Here is a 17,223-nt window from a genome sequence, read left to right as displayed (position 1 = left end):
CATGTCTGAATTTAATAGGAAGATATTTGTTATTAATACTTTTCACCTGTAAGAAACAGAAAGCCAATTCAAGGTGGGACAAGCTATAAATGATATTACCACACACGACATGAAACCTTGAGGTAAGATGATTCAAGGGTTGTTTATTTCAAATCTGTGTCATTCCTGACCCAATTATTTCCCTCTCTCTGTTCTGTCATCCCTAGCATGTTGATTTCTGTGTTTGATATTTTTTTTCACGTGATCTTGAGATGACTTCAAAAGCTCTAGGCATAACAGCCTTATGTAGAGATGGCCAATAGCTAAAAGAGAATCTCTCATATGTATCTTTTCACTAATTAAGAAAAAAATTTAAGAAACCTACCTGCAGACTTTCCCTTTGCTCTTACTGAGAAAAATTGGAATCATAACCAATCCTAAAGCATCTGGGAAATAATCAAAGATTTACTATTAGTTGGCTCAACAAATAAATATTAAGTACCTGGAGTAGGCAAGGATCTCAGCCTCCTCTGACATACACAACTCTCAATTAGTTGAACTCCTCTGGGTCTTTGTGACCAATGAAAAGGGATGCTCTTCTATAAGCAAATTACAGTGTCTACCATGTGATTTTAATTGTTGATCATTTTTGGAGCAATTTAACCAGTTATTATGTTTTACAAATACTACATTGTCTAGATTTCATAAAGATAGCTAGATTACTTCTGCAATTGATTTGTAAAGTTTTCTTGTGGAAACAAGAGACATATTTACAGGGCAAAAGTAGCAAAGACACCATGCATTCAAGCTAAAATTAGGGTTCAGGGTATGGCTCAGATGTATAGTATTTGCTTAGCATATGCAAGACCCTGGGTTCAATCCTAGCACTACTAAAAATGTTAAATAAAACAAACACCTTAGTTAGAAGTATGATTTTTCATTAAAAGTTAATTATTTGAATTTATCTTTATAATTATTCAGAACATTATAAAATTAGTTGTTATATGTTAATAGTAAAACAGGCCAGTAAATCATCTTCAAATTATGAAATACTATATTTTCATAGTTTTAAGGACATCAAAATAATATAATAGATATATGTTTACATTCTGGCTAGCTGTAATTTTATATTCATTTTGTAAAATTTGGAGTTGACTAGTAAATCCTATAAGTGAACTTACAAGGATTTTTAATACTGTGTATGTTCCAGGTTATAGAGAGGGTCTGAAATGAGACAGTATCTTTAGAACTTTATAGAACTTTTGCAACTTCATTTGGCTGTAAGCTTAGAAGAGAGATTCTAGAGCATTTATATATTGATACCAGCTTCTTCGTTTCTATCTTACTTTAAAACAACCAAAAATTCTAGCATTTTTTCTCTCCCCTGCTCTATTTTTGGCACAGTGCAATGTGGCTCCAGCACCCAGTGCTCTCATGGAGCCATTCTCAGAATGAACACCTGTATATGATTAAATCCATTGCATTGCATTTCTCATCTTGATGGCTCTGTCATCAGCTCACACTCCTGCTGATTCTCTCCTCACACCTAAAGCGCTTTTTCCTCCTTAGCTCCTATGATATCAAATTTTTCTTGGTTTTTGTTCCATTCTTTTTTTTTCTGTATCTCTTGTTTCTACATCTCTTACATGGTCTCCTTTTCCAATTGAGCCCAAAATTCAAATAGTATTTGTAAATTCTGTGCCTTTTGTTCATCTCAGCTTATATGATGCTATTAGCTATTTTCTGTAATTCCAGTTTCAGCTAATGTTCTTACAAGATTAATGTTGCCCAGAACCTGAATCACAATAGATTATCAGAAAATATTTTTTTTAAAAAAGGACTGAATAAATGATGATTTTCAGACCAATATATCTAACCTCTGTCTCTCACCTAAGTTGCACAAAATATATCTAACCATCCACTGGATATCTTAAGCTAGACTTCTAGCTGACATCTCAAATTCAACCTATCTAAAAATAATGTCATGACTTTTTCTTAAATTGTAGATTTTATAAATTGTTCTCTGTCTCAGAATGACGCCCTCGGTCATTCAGTTGTAGAAACCAGAAATCTCGATTTGTGTGTGTGTGTATGTATGTCTTTTACACTGCATAACAAAACATGTCAGGTCTGTCTTTTATAAGTCTGTTTCTCTCCATCCATAATTTTACTACCTAAGTTCACATGACTATCATCCCTACCCAGGTACTTATTCTCCCATAGTCCATTCCTTATGGAGCAAAGAGAGCAAACTTATGAAAACTAAAATCTAACGCTATCATTTTCCTCAATTGTCCATCGTGTCCTTAACTCTTTGACATAGTGATTTCACCCTCATGCTCTGTTCTCATTCTTGCCTATTCTATTCATACTCTCTCAGTTCTTTCTGTTGCTTGTGGATCCTGAGCATATTTACTTTGCCTATTGCATTCTCCAATATTGCACTCTCTTTGACTTAATCTTACTCCTTATTTCTGTCTCGACTTAAATATATTTCCTGTGATAGACCTTCTGTAACAAAAGGTGATGTTCCCTTTATGTTCTCATAGATCCCTCTAATTATTTTGTCACAAAACCTGTTACATTTAAATGTTGTCACCTGATTCTCTGCAAACTCATGAGAGTAGTAATCAAGTCTGTTCTGTTAGCTAGGAGAGGCCTGGCAGTATAACTTAAGTAAATATTTTTTAGAATAATCAATGAATTACTCCATAAGTGGTGTAGTTTGGGCTATTTTAGAGAATTAACGTGGCAGAAAAACTGTTGTACATCACTTTCCCTAGGCAAACACTATTCATAACTGGACACATATTAATGACACTATAAAATCTTTCACCCAGGAAGTATTTTGCTTAATGATTTCACTTTAGAAAATAAAATATGAGTTTAGCACCATGTTTAGCAATCTTATATCATGTGAAGTATATTTTAAACACTCACACATACATGTGTTATATGGCTTATATTTGAAATTTCACTAACTTTACTTAAAATGTATCTGGTAATATATAAGGTTTAAAGCAATATTTAATTTTTTTTTTTGGCAGGGGAGAGACTGAATATGTGTATGAACAAAGAACTATATGAATATTCAGTAATTTATATATGACATGCTATAAGATAGCCATGGTAGAAAAAATTAAGAAGTATTTGAAATGTGGACAAATTTATAATAATTCAGAATGATTGTGCATTCTTTGGAAATAACCTCAACAAGTAGTAGACAAATTTGTTAGACCATTACATGAGATATTTTGGGGGAGTAATGGATTCATTTGTTTGCCTGTTTATTTTGGCAGAGTATATTACAGAAATGATTTCTAAATGAACAAACAGTATTACTTATCAAGAAAATAACGATCTTTATGTGATGAACCATGGGAAAATGTTGGTTGCATAATTGCTTGAATTCATAACATAACCATCATGAGTTCATATAATTTTCTTAACAAAGTCCAAGGGCCTGGTTTCAATGAACGGAAATTACCTCATAAAACTATCTTATTAACATGATAGACAATTTGATCTAATGCAACATTTTTCTGAATACTGAGTCAGTGGCTAACTCTTTTTAAATTCTTTAGTGACTGTTATCAAACTTTCTATCACAGTAGATTTTCAATCATTTACTTAAGTCTCCTAAAAGATCTCATAGCTACACAGGATAGTTCTTCTGGCTATTTCATGCTTCTACACCCTCTGTGGTTTTATTATGCCAAAACATATCAAAAATTGCACAGAATCCTAGTGGCAAATTATATTAAATTCTTGTGGTTGTGTAACAAATTACCATGAATGTGATAGCTACAACACAGAAAGTTGTTTTCTTGTAGTAGTGGAGGCCCGAAGTCCAAAACCAGCTTTAGTGTGCTGAAATCAAGATGTTGTCAGATCCTCTTCCACTCTAGGCTTTGGAGAATCCCTTCCTCTCCTTTTCCAGCATCTAGTGGTTGCCTGAATTCCATAGCTTCTAGGAACATTTCTCAATTTCTGCTTTGGATACATTGCATTCTTCTATTCTGTCTTTCTTGAATTTCCCACTACATCTTTCTATCTCAAGATCTTCAGATTAATCACATCTAAAGGACATTTTTTTTCGCATATAATATTGATAATCTCCAGGAATTAGGATCTTACATATATATTTTTTAAATATTTATTTATTTTTTTTAGTTATCGGCAGACACAACATCTTTGTTGGTATGTGGTGCTGAGGATCGAACCCGGGCTGCACGTATGCCAGACGAGCGCACTACCGCTTGAGCCACATCCCCAGACCAGGATCTTATATTTTTGATAGCTATTATTCAACCTTTACATACATGTTTGCAGAATTAAACAAATTTTCTTCCTCCAATTCATGGAATAGGGTTTCTTGGAGATGTCTGCATTTTTTGTTCTTGCCACCCTCTGCTTTCAATGACATAAGGAAAAAAATAAGTTGTTTTTACGCATTACCTTTTTATTTACTCCTCTAGTCCCACTGCAAAATATGTGAGTTCTGGGTCTTCCCTTCTTCTTTTTCTATTTCCAGTTTGTTTCTTTTTTTTTTTTCCGCTGCAATAAATATTGAAATATTACTGCAATAGAGATTGAAATTTTCTTTTCACATTTATTTTCTTCACATAGTGCTGTTCTTAAAGCATAATTCTGAATATATTTCTCTTCCTACTTCTAAAATCTTTCATGGAATAGTGAAGGTATAATTGTACCTTCAAGTGCATAATTATTTTGCTGGTATTTATTCTTTAATGAGTGTCTCTCTCAGGCTCTCTCATAGTTAAGAGTCACTGAGTCCTTAATATACATTATGCATTATTCTAAGCCTTTTTTACATATTAACTAATTTATTTTTACAATGAATCTATGAATTAGATACCTTAATATAATGATTTATGTAAATAATCTGAGGCACAGTCACAGGGAGATTAACAGCTTTCCCAGGGTTTCATATGCCAGTAAATAGAAGAAGTCAGGAAGTTGCAAACCAGGCACATTGACTCTGAAATCTCTTGTATTTATCACTAAACTCCATTCTTTCTAATTTTTCTATGCTTTTTCTAACTTTGCATGCATATTTCCTCTTATGTAAATTGCCTCCACTGTAGCTAAATTAGATTACTGATGGTTCACTAAATCTAGTTCATGATTTGCCTCATCTACATTTTTACACACTAAATAATTTCCTTCAGTTGAAAAACTCGTATTACCTTAAACTCAGTCCAAATATCAACTCCTGCACAAATCTTTACTTTTTTTTTTTTTTTTTTTTTTTTTAGCTCAATGCAATCTTTTCTTGAATTTAAGAAATTAGAAAATTCAGATATGAAGAGAGAATCGGTTATTGTTTCAGGAAGTATGGTTATATTAACAATCATAGCTTAAATTTTCCTGGTCTTCTTGTCCTGGAACATAGCCACTAGGTCTGTTGCCAACCACACAGGCAGGATAGCTATAGCCATGTGGCATTCATCCCTGGAAAAGAAGTACAGCATTCATTTGGAAGAATGATGATGAACTATTTTGCAGACAAGAAATATTTAATGAATAAAATTGTTGTAAGTACTTAGTGAACAAGTAAAGTACCTATATCTGTAACAGTCTTTAGCTAAACAAATACATTTGTGTTAGTAAAATTTTTCCATTTCCTCCTTTAACAATTCAAAATAGTAAACAAAGAGCAAAACAGTCTCCACAGTTGTGAGGGTCCTGTGGGTTCTTGGAAAGGCTCAAGCTGGGCCAAGTGATGTGCAACAAAGTAACACATGTCTCTTTCTTTAAATAAAAGTTAATAGACATCAGAGAATTAAATTCCAGCATATTCCTTTTCTACTTAAGGGACCATAACAGTGATTTAGTTATTATGACTCCCTTCACTTAAAAAAAAAACAAAACCAAAAACAACAACAACAACAACAACAAAAAAAAAAACTTGTTTAAAATTGCATATGTTACCAAGTATTTTTTAGGTCATCTATGAGGAAACCTATTAAAATTTGCATCGGTGATAATGTTATTGCCTAGCATGTGCGGGGCACTGGGTTCGATCCTTAGCACCATATAAATATAAACAAACAGAATAAAGGCATGCTGTTCATCTACAACTACAATTTTTTTTTTTAATTAAATGATACAAAGAGTAGGCATTGAACAAAGTTTACACAAGGAAATGAATCCAGTTAAACCTAGTTAAAATATGTTATAAGGTTCTTTGTGTTTGTGGACCATAAATCTGGTTATTTTCTAATACCTAAGTAAATGAGAAGACCTGATTACTGACAATAATCTAATACTTCAAGATAATAAATGTTAATCAACATTTATTGTTGGAGCATGCATGGGAATTCTTGAGTCATTAGATTAACCTCAAGCTTTTAATAAAGAGAATACTGTGAAACAGCCGTGGATATTCTTAGTGTTATACCTATAATAAACACTGCTGGGTGTTCCATAAGGCTTTTCTTATAAAGATCAGTTCATGTAGGCCAGTGCCTTAATGAAAAAGATCAGTTTTGTTAAAACCCTTCTATGAGGGGGAAAAATGATATGGTCCAGGCTTTGAGATCTGTTTCAAGAAGAAATAGTAGATTATAGTGTATGTATCTGGTTAGATATTTGCATTCTTATCAGTAATTATTATTTCACAGGTGCAAGTTGTTAGCTTTGCTACAGAACATAACTGGGATTCTCTGGACTTCTATGATGGTGGAGACAATAATGCTCCAAGACTTGGAAGTTATTCAGGTAAAGAAGAGATCTGAACTTAATTACAATACAGATAAAATTAGGAATATAAAGAATTTCCTAAAACTATGTCTTGATTTTAATCTAATTTTTATAAACTATACACAGTGAACTAAATTATAAATTTAGAAATTTCAAAATCTAAAAATTTAAAAATGTCAAAATTGCCATTTAAAACCTGAAGTATTCTTATTATATTTGTATGATTTTTAATTGATGCTTTTATGTTAATGGTAATATTTTCACTGAGTTGTCATTCAGGAATAGTGTGTGTGACTTTTTTTTAAAAAAAGTAGGATGAGTGATAATAGATAAAAATTTGTGCTTGGTAATTATAATATATTTACTCAATAGCATGCTATACAGTCATTAAAATAATTAGAGATTATGTAGTATGATAAGTGCTTTATAAGGTATTTATGTGAGAATGAAGAAAATACAAAATTATTTCTGTGAAATGAGTAAAATGATATAAAATTTATCTATTCATGTAACAATACCAGAAGGAAAATGTTGTGCACAATGTTATCTAACTTTTTAAATATTCTGTTGAATTTGTTAAGGTTTTAAAGGAAATTTATGCAATGATTTGAAAGTTTCTTTCACCCTATAGAAACAGAAATCAAATTTTACTTTGTTACATTTTTATAATTTCATTTTTAAGCTTTAGTAATACAAACAGAAACATAGCCAAATGATCAACTTAAACGTTTCACATACTAAACCAAAATAAGTTGAATGATTTCAAGCTTTTAAGAGATTTTTAAATGGAGTATAATGAATTATTCAGCATCACCAATGAGGAAGGGAAAAAATATCTGGAGCAGGATATTTTTGGCATAGTCATAAACATTATTTTAGAAAGAGATACAGATAGGAAACATCTCATTAATGTTTTAGTATACTTTTATCATAATAGGTTAAGTGTAATACTTCCTTAAAAATAAAAGTGATAAAGAGAAGGTGACAAAAGTGATAAAGAGAAAACAACTGTTGATTATCAGGTGTTAGTTCTGTGTTAGGCTTGTTACACACTTCCTCTTTGAGTCTTTCTAGCAGTCCTGGTAGTGATTGAAATCAGCAAGATTAGGTTACCTGAGGTTGCACAACCAATGTTAGAATGAGATTTGGACCCAGATGGTGTGACTCCAGAGTTAGAGCTCCTAAACACTAAAATCCTTTAAAGAGACTTAAGGCAGGTCTAGTGACCTTTTGGGTAAACACCCTTGTCTTCAGTGATTCAGTTAGGACACTAAGGAACACAAAGGAAGGTCAGAGAAAAAAACAACAATAATTGTGTGTTCTGTAAGGAATTCTTCCTGTTCTCTTCTAAAAGTTATTGGGTGTGAGGTCCACATAGTTGTACAAAGCAAGTATAAAGTAACCATCTACTTTTAAGGTCACAATAATATGAACTGAAATGTTTGTTGTACTTCATCTTGAAACAGAGTAAGAATTGAAAATTATTTTCATTTGAAATTGCTTGGCATTAGAAAGTACTACAGTGTAGTCTTAAGTCTTGTATCAAATGGTGAAGAAATAATTCTCTCAAGTAAATATATTTTCTAACTCAATAATTGGATGAAAAAAATTTTTCTTCAGAAGTTAACAAGAACCCCATTATAATACATTGCTTGAGAGACAAGTTTAACAGTTCAAAATGGGATTTTTTTTTCTTTGAAAGCTTACTGCCAGTGTAAGAAACATCAAGGTATTTAACCTGTTGAAGAATTTTATATTTTCATTAATAAATGGAAATAAATTACTGTATGCTCTTAACCCATACAAGGTCCTTAGTTTTGCCTTAAAAATCACATGCAATTTTTAAAATAAAGTTTATTATTACTCATACATGTAAGTTGAAATCTAAGTGAAATTAAAAACACTAATTCTATGTGACCTACAAAATTTACTGCTTTGACTTTCACCAGCTCTTCTACTCCTATCTATTTTGGGGGAACTATCTAAAGACATCTGTCAAAGGTCAATCTCTGGGAGATAGTAAGGAACAGTAAAATGTAAAAGGATTATGGGAGAAATACTTTTATTAAAATATTCTCACAAAACATTTTGACTAATACATAATTTTAGTGGTAATGTATTGGAAAATTAAAAGTTTACTAAGTTTTTACTCTACGATTTGTTATGTGATCATTGATGTACTTTTTCCATTATCATTTCAGGAACAACAATACCCCATCTTTTGAATAGTACATCTAATAATTTATATCTAAATTTTCAATCAGACATCAGTGTGTCTGCTGCAGGTTTTCATCTTGAATACACAGGTAAAAATGAAATCACATGCTATTAGGAAAGTTAAAGGAATGTTTATATTAATTAAAAATAATTTGTGAATATAGAAACTTCAGGGTTGGGGATGTGGCTCAAGCGGTAGCGCGCTCGTCTGGCATGCATGCAGCCCGGGTTCGATCCTCAGCACCACATACAAAGATGTTGTGTCCGCCGAAAACTAGAAAATAAATATTGAAAAATTAAAAAAAAAAAAGAAACTTCAGCATTGTCAAAAGGAAACATTTAGTCTTAAGACTATTTTTGAAGTGTACCTTTAGTTATATTGTAAAAGTAAAACAGATAAAATTCTATTAATTTCACTAGAATTTACAACTTTTTCTTTTTTTATTGTGGTAAGAACAATTAATATGGTGTCTACCATCTTAATACAATTTTAAGTGTGTACTTAGTATTAACTGTAATCCCACAGATATGCAGCAGACCTCTCTAAAGCTTATTTATCTTGCATAACTGAAACTTTGTACTTGTCAAACAGTGACTCCTATTTCCACCTCTCCCTACTCCCCATGTCCTCACAACCATCAGTCTACTTTGTTTCTATGGAGTTGACTGTTTTACATATGTCATGTAAGTGGAATCATGCAGTATTTGTCCTTCTATGATTAGTTTATTTTACTACATAGTGTCCTCCAGATTTACCTGTGGTGTTGCACATGAAGAGTTTTCTTTTTTAAAATTGGAAGAACTTCATTGTATGCATGCACCACATTTTCTTTATCAATTTTTGATGATATTTAGGTTGTTTTCAGGTGTTAGTTATTGTGAATAATGCGAAAATAAATATGGGAGTGCAAATATCTCTTTAAGAACCTAAGATTTCTAGATCATATATTATATTTATTTTTAATTTTTTTGAAGAAATCTCTGACTTGTTTGCCATTTTGGTGGTGTTAGATTCTTGCTATCATTATTTGAAGATCTAGAATCTTCACAGCTTACTGATTTCAAGGTGAGATAATTTTCATTTCTCACCAATTTACATTTCCCTGGTGATTGGTGAAATGGGTATTTTTCATATAGCCATCAACCATTTGCAGGTTTTCTTTGGAAAAAATATATGCATTTAAGTCCTTTGACCATTTTCCATCAGGTGATATTTTCTTGCTACTGAGTTGTTTATGCTCCTTTTTTATCTTGTTCAGTAATCCCTTTTCAGATATTGGTTATAAATATTTTTTTCTAATTTTGCAGGCTGTCTTTTCACTCTTGATTATTTTATTATGTGAAGTTTTGTTTTGTTTCATGTAATCCCACTTATCTATTTTTGTTTGTGTTGACTATGCTTTTGGTGATATATCCAAGAAATCATTGCCAAGACTAGCATCCTTAATCTTTTCTCCTGTATCTTCTAGGAGTTTTAGTTACATTTAAGCCCTTAATCCATTTTGAGTTGATTTTTAAGTATATTGAAGATAGGGTCCAATTTTATTCTTTCACATATGGATATTCAGTTTTTCAACACTATTATTAAAGACACTAATATGTCCCCATTGTGTATTCTTGGTACCCTTGTCAAAAACAAGTTGATTATACTTGTATGGATTTATTTCTGGGCTTTTTTAATTCTGCTTCCTTGGTCTATGGTCAATTTTTAAAAATTTATATAAAAATGCAATTGTCATTTTGATAGAGATTGTGTTAAATCTGAAGATTGTATCATATAGTATGGACATTTCAACAACACTGTCTACCAGTTCATGAACATGGATCTCTTTTAGTTTATTTTGTGTCTTGTTTAATTTTTTTTGTCAGTTTTTTTAGCATGTTAGTCTTTCAACTCCTTGTTAATGTTTGTTTTGAAGTAATTTTATTTTATACTACTGTAAATGGGATTATTTACTTACCTTCTTTTGTGTTATTCATTTTTAGTCTGCAAAACACAATATTCTAAATGTCTTCTTAGAAGTTATTTCTTTGAAGATAACTGACTAATATAAAAGACAGAAAGAGAACACATAGTTCTATTCATGTGGTAATAGAGATATTTGTGGTAGAGTTCACAAAAGCAATAAATAATCCATTCCATTTAGAAGGTTCATGGAATAATTCAAACAGGCGGTAACACTTGTGCCACGTCTTAAAAAACAGAAGTTTTACAGTCAGACCAAAAAGAGGTGGGCATTTTCAGTAAAGGAAATTTCATGTTCAGACAGAGCTATGAAATACGCCACATTAGGAGAACTGCAACTATTTCAGTAGGATTGGCACATAAAATTTGAAGGAGCAGCAGGAACTAATGCAATTTATGTAGGTGTAACTACTCCTGAAAGGTATAGAGTGACATATCAGAAATTTAATTCTTAATAATTTTTCATACAAAAAGGAAATTTGAGCTCATAATAATCAATAAACAATAGGTGTTGATAAAAGAATTGCTTGCCTTAGAACAGAGAATTGGGAATTTGACTATTCTTAAGGAAAAACAATGACTAGGGACTTTAAATGTCATCAATTTAGATCTTGGGAACAAACATCTTTGATAAAAGGCACATTAGATATGAGTTAAGCATTTTTATTTTGGGGGGCGATACTTAGGATTGAATTAAGTGAGACCCTGTCTCTAAATAAAATACAAAACCACTGAGCCACTATTTTGTATTTTATTTAGAGATAGGGTCTCACTGAGTTGCTTAGCACCTCACTTTTGCTTAGCCTGCCTTTGAACTTGTGATCCTCCTGCCTCAGCCTCCTGAGCCACTGGGATCACAGGTGTGCATCACCATGCCCAGCATAATTTTAGCAGTTTTAATCATGATCTTTAATTTAGAAAGTAATGTTTAATGACTATGTGAACGACACTGATTAAAATTATGGAGGAATTGGAAGATGAATGAGATAAATCTCTTTCCTAGTTGAATGAAAATTTTATTACATGAAATATTTTACCCCTATACCTGTGATTGTTTATCCAATTATGTTACAACTAATTATGATTATACAATGAATAATCAAGGAATACCAATATTTCTAAATACTTTTCTGAATCAAACTAAAAAATGTGAGAATAAACTTATCATTGGTAATGAGTGAGCCTGAAAACAAATGATGCATCCATGTATTTTATGTGTAATTGCTCTAAATAATGATTGTGAGTTCTTCTAGTGGTCCAGAGGCTATGCAAAGAGAATGACACTTGTTAACTCTGAATTCATTTTCCCTAATGTAAGTTTCTCAAAGGGATGCTTGAGTTCAGCTGATCCCTAGATACTTCAGAATCATTAGATGTTTCTTTTTATCCAAGAGACAAAAAAGAAACAAAAGCTAGCCATCATATGAAGGACAGAGTTAATTTAATTTTCACATATAAGAGGAAGATGATCAGCAAATATTTTAAGCATTATATTGATAGGCTTTACCTATGACATCAAAACATTTGCTGAATATTCCCTTTTAATTTGAACAAAAGTATTTTTAAAAACTTCTTGGATTAAAGTAAATATAAGTAAAAATTATAGTATTACCAAAAGCCTGTAAATGTAATTTTAATATATCATAATTTATCAGAAATTAAAATATTATCCAGTAGACAATGGCCTTTCTTTTTGGACACATTAAATATGATGCAATAAAAGGTATATTTGGCAACATTGTCACATAAAAGTATTTCAGCTGCATGTGCTATTTTTCATCAGAGTAGGTTACTCTAAATTAAAATCAGAATTATAAATACAAAAAATGAAAAGATATAGAGGAAATAGTTGAGAAAAACAAAGTTGTAGGTCATAGGGAAAAGGTGGGCAAAAAAGTAAAGGGTTAGTTAAAATGAGAAAATGATTTAATTACTTGACTGTAGTGAAATCGGTGTCAGAGGATACCTAAAATTATTTTAAATGGGACTGGGGATGTGGCTCAAGCGGTAGCGCGCTCGCCTGGCATGCGTGTGGCCCGGGTTTGATCCTCAGCACCACATACAAACAAAGATGTTGAGTCTGCCGAAAACTAAAAAATAAATATTAAAAAATTAAAAAAAATTATTTTAAATGATTTAAAAGATTTGGGAGTGTTTTTCATATCTATCTTGTAATTAATAAGTTTATTAACAGTATTGCAAAATATTGAATTTAAATACAAGAGAATGGTGGGGTGGTTGAACAAGAAGATTTGAAGACTATGGCTTTATAGAATTATAATGAGTAATAAATTCTGCTCTGGTTGTTAAGGACAAACTTATAAAAGAATCCATGACAGCATTTTGGCTGCTTTGTTAATAACAGATTGACTAGCAGTTAAAATGTGTTTGGTGGACCAAGTGCTGCATAGAGCAGCTGTGGTTTAGAGCAGAATCCAGCAGGGCAATCAGAAAAGCTGACTGCTCACTTAGTGCATACTCCAGAAATTCTGGAGAATTCAGTGCTCTCTGTCTTTTTTTTTTTTTTCAAATAATTCATTTGAAGTTTTAGAAGTGTCAACTTCCCTTCATGGAGATACATCAATTTTGTGGTAATTTAAGAATCTATAGATTTGTTGAAGTATATTATATTACCTGGACAAAGAAATTCTAAAGAACTTATTTATGAAATTAGAAAAACTTCAAATTTTGCTTGAGATGCAAATTTTTTGTAAAATAAAAGTTTTTTTAAAAAAAATATATAATTGACATATAATAATTGCACATATTTATGTGGTACAGTGTGGTATTTCAACATATGTGTACAAAAATGTAATAATGAGATCATGGTAATTGTTATATCCATCACCCCAAGCATTTATTATTTATTTTTTCTAGAAATTCAAAAGACTCTCTACTGGCTATTTTGAAATATACTGAGACCTCTGAAACTATGAGCCCCTGTATGAACTTTTTCTCTTCTAAAATTGTTCTTGTCAGGTTTTAGTCATAGCAATGAAAAAGCCAACTCAAACACCTTTCCTTTAGGTATATACCTAGAAGTGAAATTGCTGGATCATATGTTATTATCTTTCAAGTTTTTTGAGGAATGTCTATATGGTTTTTCATAATGGGCTGTGCAAATTTACATTTGTACTCAAGGACCATAAGAATTCAAAAAAATATATATCTAATTTTGGATACTTATATAAAGCAAAGTGCTTAAATGATTGGGTACTGGGAAAAGTAGTAATAATGTGTGTGAGTGGTGTGTGCATTAATTCTATTAACTTTTTTCTATGGGAGAGATACATATTTAATTGCACAACTTTGGTATTTCATTTGTGACATTCTCTTAGATAAAAGTTCTGCCCACAGGGTAACATAAGGGAGGAATCATAATGGGGAAATAAGAATCTCATAATCACACTATGAATACCAGTAACAGATGCAGAAGACTTCAGGGTTTCCTATAAAAAAGGATAGACTTACTGTATTCCTAAAGGAGTATTTTAAATAGTAAAGGTTTCAGGAAACATGGCAGGTGTTTTTCTGTCTTGGGAGATAGAATGTTGGCTGAGATTCTTCCCAGCAAGTATTTTATTCATCTGTTTTTCCTACTTACTAATGTAGATTGCATGATGGCACAGTTGCTAGACAGACAAACCTTGTTTTTTAGTTTACTTAAAAGGCAAATATTGGTAAATAAGCCAGCTTTGATCATTGAAGTGGTATTTTCCTTTTGAAATTGGTATTGGTATTTTAACTGTGGAATGTCTCATTCTTCTTATTATTATTATCATTTATGTCAGTAAAACCTCATGTTCTTCTGCTCAACATATCTTCTCTATGCCTTGGTCTCATTCATATTTCTTGATATGTGATTATTTCATATCATTGCCTTCCTATTATCCACTAAATAAAAGCAGTGTTCTTTGGCTTACTATACCAACAAAAATTGCTTATGCAATCTTTCACACAAGTGTTTTAGAATATTCTTTCATTTAAATGAAACAATTACTTGTTTCTCAGATATAGCTGTCCTTTCTTCTCTCTTTTTGCACCATCATTCTCTCTTCTTGATGTGATCTACCTCTCTTCTTCCTTTTGCTAGCTATAAGACTCTTAAATCTTATATCCCATCCCTAACTGAACCTGACTGACCCAGTCAGCCCAGGCCAGAAATTGTTTCTTCTTTCCCTGAATTCTGACATCATTTTCTTTTCACCTTTCTCAGTGCTCCTGTCTTTGTTCATTCAACAAATGATGAACACTTGTGGATTAGTCATTCATTGTTCACATTAACAGACAAAAGAGACAATATACTATTGTACCTATGGAGCTTACAGTCTATCAGATAAAGATAAGTAAATATAAATTCACATAGAATGTGCTTTGTAATACTTTTTAATAAAAACAATCTGTGTAATATTTCAAAAATATTGTGTCATAGAAAGAGCATAGATGAACAGTTAAAGGATCAGGAATGCTACAACTAGAGCTCTGTTATGATGCTCAGGGGAGATCCTATAGAGAAGGTGATATTTGAGCAAACAATGGACACTGATGCAGGCTTGCTTATGAGTGAAGAGAATGCATAAGGGAAGTCAAAGCAAATACTCTAAAACAGACATATGAAGCCCAAGGAGGCAAAGGTAGTAGCCAATGAGGTAAGAGATGGAAGGATAAGTGGGGTCTTGTTAACCATAGTTAAGGATTTCGGTTTTGCTCCAATTGAAATAAGGAATCAATTAGGAAGATTTCAGCAAGTGATGACATGCTCCGATTTAAAAGGTACTGTCATGTTTTACAATTATTAATGCTTCTGTAATGATTTTAATTAGCACCCTTAAATTATCTCTCTTAATGAATATTGATCCGTTTGTGGGCAGTGTTTTGAACATTATTTATTTCCAATAGGGCATAATAACAGTATGTTGGTATTTTTACATCCTCAATGAATATTTGCTGAAAAACTGAAAAAAAAATGAAGAAAGGCTATGTTCATCTGAAGGAGATTATCACTTTTCTATAGTTGTGGACTGTGCCTTAGCTCTTAACACCCAGTACTGAAACATCTGTCAAAAAGCTAGTTGTACCATTGGTGGTATGTCATCAACAAAACAGAGAAAAACATAGCTAGATAAAGGAAGAAGAGAAGTATAGATCATGTCTACCAGAGAGAATTCTAGTAGATTCTTTTATTAATTGCCTTTTGAAGAAGACTGGACTTAGGAAATTATGTATATTTTTTTTATATGAAGAAAGTTTTTATAAAATTTTTGTTTTCTTTTTTCACACTCAATTAAATCAATATAATGTATTTTTAAATATATATATATATATATATATATATATATATATATATATATAGATGTATCAAATGCTTTCATAAATTATTTTCCTTTAAAATAATTGAAACAAGTATAACTATTTTACTAATATGATAATTATACATATTTGGGGCTCATGTTTGCTTGCCTGTTCATGATATCTCTCAAAGTATGATACTTTCACATTTCTAGCATTTATTTGTATCAGAACATTATCAAATGTAAGCATATGAATCACTGCTTAGGTTCTTCAATATTAGCTAAAAGTACCTCCATCATCATTGTTTTATTAATCATAATGAAGATTACATCATCATCATCCAATCACCATTTGATCATCAAAAAATTAGAAATTTTAAAGTTGTATATGTCAAACAGTGCCAAATGCAATATTAGAGATATTTTATTTCATTTTCCCTGTAATGATGAGGCAGATACACTATTTTTAACACTATCTTCCAGGAAAACTTAGAGAAAGGACACATAAATGGTAATTTTCAATGTTACTAAGTAGAAAAATGTATTTCAGATTTATTTTATTCCAGAGCAAGTGGTCCAAATCAGCATATTGTAGCTCTCCTTTCAGCTTCCTCCCATAATTTTCTGTCTTCATTATGTTAGTTTTTCATTGCTGTGACCAAAATACCTGACAAGAAGAACTTAGAGAAGGAAAAGTTTATTTGGGGCTTACAATTGCAGAGATTCAGTCCATGCTTGACTGACTCTATTATTTTGGGTCCAAGATGAGGCAGAACACTATGGCAGAAGGTCATGGAAGAGGAGCGCTTCTCTGTTCATGGCAGCCAGGAAGCAGAGAAAGAAAGAGTGGAAGGAGTCACAGGGAAAATGAATTCTTCCAGGGTATGTCTCTGGTGACCCATCTCCTCTAACCATACCCAGCTTGCCTAAATTACCATCCAGTTAATCTATTCAAACTAGGATGGACTGATTAGGTTACAGCCCTCATAATCTAATCATTTCATTTCACTTCATTTCTGAGTATTTCTACATTAACAGGAGCTT

General features: G+C 31.7%; 1 protein-coding gene across 3 annotated transcripts in view; it reads left to right on the top strand.

Annotated features, from left to right (window-relative positions):
* Positions 1-17,223, top strand: part of Csmd3 (CUB and Sushi multiple domains 3) — a 1,108,856-nt gene that overhangs the window by 978,536 nt on the left and 113,097 nt on the right. For all 3 annotated transcript variants that reach the window (XM_076835404.2, XM_076835403.2, XM_076835402.2), the window contains 2 exons: positions 6,627-6,723; positions 8,907-9,011. In XM_076835404.2, the coding sequence (XP_076691519.2) occupies positions 6,627-6,723; positions 8,907-9,011 (202 nt within the window). The remainder of the gene's footprint in view (positions 1-6,626; positions 6,724-8,906; positions 9,012-17,223) is intronic.

The sequence above is a fragment of the Callospermophilus lateralis genome, chromosome 16 (assembly GCF_048772815.1).
Source record: "Callospermophilus lateralis isolate mCalLat2 chromosome 16, mCalLat2.hap1, whole genome shotgun sequence".
Lineage (NCBI taxonomy): Eukaryota > Metazoa > Chordata > Mammalia > Rodentia > Sciuridae > Callospermophilus > Callospermophilus lateralis.
This window is presented reverse-complemented; position numbering and strand designations above follow the sequence as displayed.